We start from the raw sequence: 7,637 nt of genomic DNA on the forward strand, positions 1-7,637 counted from the left end.
TTACTTCGGATGAAGTGAAGTATGCAATGTGCCCAAAAGGTTGAACAGTCTCAAACAAACACTGTCGGAGAGGCCGGGCATTACCCGTAATCCTCTCAGATTAAGTTTAAAATAATAAAATAAAATAAAATAAAATACAAAACACAAGAAAGGAACGAAAATTATCAATTTGGCTGAGGATCACACTCACGTTCTCAGGTAGTTGACGACGTTGTTGCTAAATTCGTGGTAGTCGTCACTGCGGATGAGGGGGAGGAAAGGTTTGGAGCCGATCTTCCAGCCCCCTACTGCCAGCAGTACCTTCAGCTTGGGGTTCTTCTCCTTCAGCCTGACGGTGCGAGCGTATAGACCTGCGCGATCACAACCAGTGATTTCAGTTTCGGTTTCAAGTATGCGTCCAAGCGTGCGGAGTGATTCACACACACGTTACACAACATATGCTGAATAATAAAAGGGATTATGCCTGATATACCCAACGTTGATCAGGCCGTGTGACTAAACCAAATGCTGTAAGAGAGAAAAGAGAGAGTGAAAAGTTTACATGGAAACAATGAGCCTCTATCATATCGGATGAAGGCTCAAAACCTGAGATCATGGCACGGACTGCGCAAACAACAGCTGCGGTTAGCAAGACTCTGAACCATCCGGAGAAACAGAATATTAATCCGTGCGCCAAGATCCACCTATTGCGCTCCCTTGCCTTGTCAGTCTTCCTCTATGCCTGCGAAACCTGGACGCTTTCAGCAGACATGAACAGAAAGATCCTTATCCTAGCAACTGAAATGAGATGCTACGGGATGATTTTGGGCATCCACTACACAAATCGTGTGATAAACGAAGAGGTCCGCAGCAAGATCCAGCTGACAATGGGACCTCATGATGACTTTATCATGGTTGTCTAGAAACGGAAAATGAGGTGGTATGGTCACGCTTGCCGCTCAATAGAACTTGCAAAGACCATCTTGCAAGGGACGGTCAGAGGAAGCCGCAGACATGGAAGACAGAAAATGAGGTGGGAACAATATCCAAGAACGGACAGGAATGAATATGACGGAATTCAAGAGAGCGGTGGAGGTCAGAGACAGATGGAGGAGAGTGATAACATTGTCTTCACTGACATCAACATAAGTCATAGGGTATGCGAAGGTGACTGATATGTATTGGGACTCAAAACCATACAAAGTGCACACGTATAGGATACGACTACAAACACTCATGCTCATATAAAAATCAAATCAAGAATGAAAGTCAGATAGGAATGGAGACAGAGAAACAAGTTGTTTGATGGAAAGAAGTTGAGAGAAAAAAAAGGGTTATAAGGCATTGTCTTCGAAAGCAGAAGCAACAGTTAACGCATGTCGATAGTAGACCAGTTGTTGGTAGCAGCAGACATCAGCAACAAAAACAGAACTGGAAGCTGGTCATAGTGATGGTGATAGAAGTAGCAGAAGCACAAACAAGTAAAGATGGAGTGTGAAATCGTGGTCAAGTGGTAACGGTTTCGAATAGGAAGCGGGAGAATCTGAGCGTGCGGGATCGAATCCCACAGAATTCTCCCCTCCCCTAAACCCCGTCCACTTGAATTGAAGTGGTGGTTTGGACGCCAGTCATTCGGACGATACAATGAATAGAGATCCCGTGTGCAGCATACACTTGACGCACATACAAGAACGCACGGCAACGAAAGGGTTGTACCTGGCAATGTTCTATAGAAAAATTCGCTTTGATAGTAAAACAACTAAACTTACAGACATAATAAAGGGTGGCGCTGCACTGTGGTGAAGCACTCTCTCCAGGGAGAGCAGCCCGGATTTCACACAGATAAATCTACTGTGGCAAACGAGTAATACAATACAATACAATACAACACAATGCAGTACAATGACACACTTCCACGACCAACACCATCATCTTCATCACAGCCAACCAACATCAGCAATTCACCATTTTCCCCGAAATCGTTCCAGTTGTTGTTCTTGATGCTCTTGCCGTCCTCGCTGATGTCAGCAAAAGCGAAGATGAGGTGAGAGCAGAGAAAAGGGTCGACATGTTCGGGCCAGAACTTGCCCACATCTGGCCGGGCGTTGGCCGAGCTGCTGTAGTAGCAGAAAATCTTCTTCTTTGGCTCCCCTGTCGTGAGGGAAGATATTACATGGGTGTGACGTGAGAGCACACGTACTAACGATGCATGATAATCTGTAGAGTAAAAGATTAAGAGAGAAGTATGCAGACTGCGCGAGCGTACATTCGCACGGTACACTATATTGCACTAGACTATTTAAACACACACACACACGCCTCCCCCCAGTCCCAAGAATTACTCACTTGCTCTGACGTCGCGTATACATCTAGGTATACCTATATACATTATCATAAATGCATACACAAACACACACAGACACACTTGATAAAATTATTGTATCGGAAAGGATAACACACCGAAGGATGTGTGTGTATTTACAACAACAAATACCAGGAAAAAAACAAAACATAAGGATATAAAAGTGTCGATGACAATGGTGAAATATGAAAAAATACGGTAGCAAGTTCAGCACAAATACGTGCCGTCCAAAGTCTGAAGAGAATGCTTAGGGGGAATATCTTAGAGATATCCAAGTGCTCGGAAGCGAGGTTTTAACAGCATAGATATCGGGCGGACCAAATACAATTATTTACACTGCTTCATGTGTTCAGGCTTATCACCGCTTCAGTCCGATAAAACGTGTCAACTGTGAGCAGAAAAGGGAGGAGGGACAGGGAAGAAGAATGTCTTCTTCAGTTTAGTGGACACGCTTGTAAACAGCCATGACAGTAATTATGTATTTTTGAAACTGGAAAACCATAAAAAGAGAGAAAAGGTCACAAATATTAGCAGAGCAAAAAGAAAAGTAAATGAATATTGATTAAAGAAAAGAAAGAAAGAAAAACAAAATGAAATCACAAACTGGTCTAGAGGACGGGAATTTACATACCATGTGGGTGAGATGTCAAATGTCCAACCGTAGCATCAGCTGGCGGGGTCTGATCCACGTCCTTTCCCTTTCTCTCACCGGGTGACTCCGCTCCTCCCTTGTGACCAAAAGCTGCGAATGGTTCGGAGCGCACAGGGACGCCATGATGGCTGGGCAAAAACGAGCTTCTGTAGGACGTGATGTTGACGTCATGCCTCTCACTGTCAGGTGACATGGTTGACGCACGATCTGACGTCAGCTTGTCGAACACCGTCACCTCTGAAGATGTGAGATTTTCGTAAGATTCGCTGATCGAACTTTCTGTAGTCGGATATGAAGCAGTCATGAGTTCTGGCTTGACAACGGCGACATCAGTGGAGTGTGGAATCTCACGAGCAATGGCTAAGGCACTGTGAAGCAACTCTGCCATGGTCTTGTACACTTTCCCTGGGTCTTCTGTTACCGTAGCATTGTCTGTCAGGTTCACGGATACGGTTTGATCGATTTCAACAGGTTTGCCTCCGCTAGCCATTAGGTCGTTGGGCTTGGAATATCGTGTGACGTTTTCGCTTGTAAATTTCTGGTTATTGGTTTCACTCTTGTCGCTGTTATTCTTAGCTTCAGGAAAAGACAGCAGTCCCTCCGAAGTTTTCTGCACCAGTTTCTCATTCATCTGGTCTTTGTCATGATGTGCGGTGTCTGTGGATGATTTGTCTTTCTCACTGTCACCAGTACGGTCTGTCAGCGTACTAGACGGTTCTGGTGTTGGTATTTCGGCATAAACGTCTGCTGAGTCTGTTGTGTTTCTGATCTTGAAAGGTTGCACGGAACTGTCAAGCGTGGATTTGAACCCCAAGGTGACTCCGATGAGAAGCAGCGTGAAGAAAATCGATGTCTTCATCTTGCGCTAGAAGTTACATATAAATTTCAGGAATAGAATGATTCAATGATACAAGTGCTCATATATGTTACAATCAAACATCTCTCTCTCTCTCTCTCTCTCTCTCTCTCTCTCTATATATATATCATGTACTTTAAGTATGTTGTGTGTATTTCCAAACATAACACACACACACATAGGCTCTCTCTCTCTCTCTCTCTCTCTCTATATATATATATATAGATATATATATTCAGACAGGTGTATAAGTATAGGTGGAATACGCGAATACTGAGATTGCTGTAAATATATATGCCAACAAATGTTTGCCCCCGCGCGCTGTTGCATATGCACGCGGGGTCTTGCGCACGTATGTGCTCAAACAAAGGGCCTATGACCTTGTCACGAGAAATTGTTCCGGTGCTCGCATCAGGATGACACTGCTGGCGAAAGGCGGGTCCGGAAGCACGTGCTGTGGATCTGGGCCCGCAGGCTTGGGGCGCTGCTGCTCCAGTTTGTACAGCACACATCCCTGGATTTGCGTCTTCTCTTTGCCTGCCATCCCTGCCTGGATTTGTCACGTTGACACAGAAATACCGAAAACGTCCCACACCGTCACTGTGTGTTTGCAGGGGACGTGGTTTGGTCTCTGGTCTCTCCTTCAAAGGCGTGCAAACTGACGTCTCTCCTCTCTCCCCCTTTCTGTGTCGCTGTCTGTCGTTTTGTTGGAAGTGCATTCAAGGAATGATTGAGATTGGGTCGACGTGAGACGTGTGTGTGTGTGTGTGTGTGTGTGTGTGTGTGTGTGTGTGTGTGTGTGTGAGAGAGAGAGAGAGAGAGAGAGAGAGAGAGAGAGAGAGAGAGATTGTAATTCAGTATTTTAAAATGCTTTCGTTATTGAAGCTAAATTTGGGACAGCAACATGGATTGATGAAAAGCGTAACGAGTAGTGCAACATTACTTTCTCCATTCTTTCCCTGGCATGTTGACATGAACCCTCAATGATTGAAAAGCACCGAATGACAACACAGTGGGTTTGTCTATCCCTTTAATAAAGAGTAAAAAGACAGATTTCACCGACAATCACAGACAGACAACCCCTTAAACTGTATTGGTCAGTAACATCCTTGTTGACTGCAACCAGATATTACATCATTTAACCATGGATCATATTTCCTCCGAGTTTTCATGAATTATTATGTTAGAAACTCTGAAGTGACGTGAATTTTCAAACAATATTCTCTCTCTGCGTGCGTGTATGTAAATAAAGGTATGCGTCTGATGGATAATTCTTCCCTTTGCTGTATTCACTTAGCGCTTGAAAACTTTGAGGATTACCAGGACAGTGGTTGTTCTGTTACAAATAAATATCCTCCCCGATGTTGTATGTTATCTAACGGTGGCAAACTTCTTGTTTTTTTTGTGTTTTTTTAAAAATAAATTTCACTTTCACAGAAAAGTGCCTCGTAAAAAGCGATCGATTATGTGTTCTTACAAAGTAATAATTGAGACTGACAGTTAACATCCAAAAAACAACAACAAAACTTTACAATAAATATCTGGTTGTGCAGGATGTATTTGAATATGGACAAACAAGAGTTAAATACTATCACAAACTCATAATATTCAGGAGTAAAGTTTATTCGAATTGGTTTTTTATTTATTTATTAAAAAATTTTTTTTATACTAATAGTAAGAAAAATGCTGTCAATAAGGCGTTTTTGTGATTTTTTAACTGTTATAAACAGCAAGAACAAAAATTTTACCAGTCCATGTTAATTGACACCATGGTCATTTCAGTGTTGTTCTAAGAGTGCGAAATATAATATAAAAATCTTGATCTCACAGACAAATGTGAAAGCTTTTTTCTTACATATGTATTTTATTTTAAAAGAAGCTTAATAACGAATTTGATGTATGATGAAACAGAACGCATTTCTTTGTCAATAGTCGTTTTATTTGCGACTAAACAGATTTTTCGTTGACCTAATACAGTCACCGCTTGAGTCAAAAAATTAAGTTGTGTATTTTTACATTTGCTTGTGCTAATTTTACATAATTATGAAAAGTTCATTTTCCTTGCTAATCATGCATTGAGAATATTGCTGTCGAATCAAGGTTAAGATAGTGTTTAGGAGATCAAATCATTTATACATGTTAATCATTTGTGTAAAAATATCAAAGACTTTTTACAGTGGACCTGTAATTTAAAGAACAAAAACAACATGATTCAAGAAATAAAATGTCAGGTAGCTATATTCATTCTCTCTTTAATTTTGGATGTAGCAATCATAAGGTGCCAACTGAAATAAATCACCGTCTTGTAATTACAATGAAAAAAAAATGAAAAAAAGCATGTGCCTGTCACAGTCACAGACACACACAGACACGCACGTACATATATAGTTATGAGCATTTGATTGAATCTTTTCATTCCATTAAGGGTATGGGTGATAATAAATTTTCAGCTGTCAGTATCTATGACATACTCTTGACAGTAAAGAAAAGCAAAAGATGTAGCAAACGAAAATGAAGACCAGTGCTTTGGAGGACAGTCCTCAGTTGAACAACTTCACACACACACACACACACACACACACACACACACACACACACACACACACACACACACACACACACACACACACACACGCAAACTTAAGAACATATTAAAAAAAAATGTTACCTCCTCAAATGTTCTCAACGTCATGATACTCGCTTACAAAGTGGAGTCTGCAAACGGAACATAGCGACAATTAAATCATCTGCACGAACACATTACCATTCATCTAGATTTTATCTTATTCATTCGTTACGCAATATATATGCATGCATCCTTCGTGTATGTACGTGTGTTGCATTCTGTTGTCTTGTGTTGCAGTGTATAACTTTATCGCCACAATACAAACAGCTTTGTTAGACTCGTGGAGAGCACTTCGTTGTAGGCAGCGCCAAGTGTTTGTTTTCTGATACTTCATTTCCTTTTATGTATCTACGAGGACGTATTCATCTGCCTCATGTTATGATCTCATCCGAAAAAGAAACACTCGCGTTACCACTGAAGGTCCAGTGGACAGTGGTGGTAAGAAAACACCAAACAACACCCAAGACTATGCGAGTTAAAAAACAAAAGAAAAAAAAAGGAAAAAAAGGAAGACTCAGGCAAAAAAGGAACAGGTTTACTCTGTAGCCACGGTTCCTCTACGTGCGCCATGCCATGTAGATTCCGCACAAGGCACAAAGGTTGCATAATGGTTAAGACGCATTTCTACCAATACAATGTCCGTGAGGGTCTGGGTTCGATTCCCGGTCTCACTCTTACCCCCTCGTTTGACTGGAAAGTCAAACTGTGCGTTTAGTTTTCGGGATGAGACGATAAACCGAGGTCCCGTGTGCAGCACACACTTGGCGACTGAAAAAGAACCCAAGTCAACAAAAGGGTTGTTCTCTGGCACATTCTGTAGAAGATATCCACTCTGGTATGTACACAAATATATATGCATGCACTCAAGGCCCAGGATTGTTGGGTTGTGCTGCTGGACAGGCCAAGTAGATGTGGCGATGTGTGTTTGGATTTGTCCGAACGCAGTGACGCCTCCTTGAGAAACTGAAACATCTCATTCAAAAGATACACCCATGCCACTACTGAAGGTCCATTGGACAACGGTGTTGAGAAAACAACAACAAAAGAAAAAAAAGACCTGAAATTTGCGACATATCATCCTACACAGGCGATATATGTGCTAAATACCAATGTGCCACCTAATGTATGCACGTGCATGTGTATGCACATATTAGTTCCATTC

The 7,637-nt window shown here is 41.8% G+C and overlaps 1 protein-coding gene across 1 annotated transcript in view; it reads right to left on the reverse strand.

The window, feature by feature from the left end:
* LOC143281124 (uncharacterized) overlaps positions 1 to 7,637 on the reverse strand; it is a 33,075-nt gene that overhangs the window by 25,168 nt on the left and 270 nt on the right. The window contains exons 2-5 of the mRNA XM_076586110.1: positions 6,518 to 6,564; positions 2,973 to 3,858; positions 1,945 to 2,130; positions 191 to 350 (exon numbers count right to left, since the gene is read on the reverse strand). Of these exons, the coding sequence (XP_076442225.1) occupies positions 191 to 350; positions 1,945 to 2,130; positions 2,973 to 3,858; positions 6,518 to 6,541 (1,256 nt within the window). The 5' untranslated portion in view covers positions 6,542 to 6,564. The remainder of the gene's footprint in view (positions 1 to 190; positions 351 to 1,944; positions 2,131 to 2,972; positions 3,859 to 6,517; positions 6,565 to 7,637) is intronic.

The sequence above is a fragment of the Babylonia areolata genome, chromosome 4 (assembly GCF_041734735.1).
Source record: "Babylonia areolata isolate BAREFJ2019XMU chromosome 4, ASM4173473v1, whole genome shotgun sequence".
Lineage (NCBI taxonomy): Eukaryota > Metazoa > Mollusca > Gastropoda > Neogastropoda > Buccinidae > Babylonia > Babylonia areolata.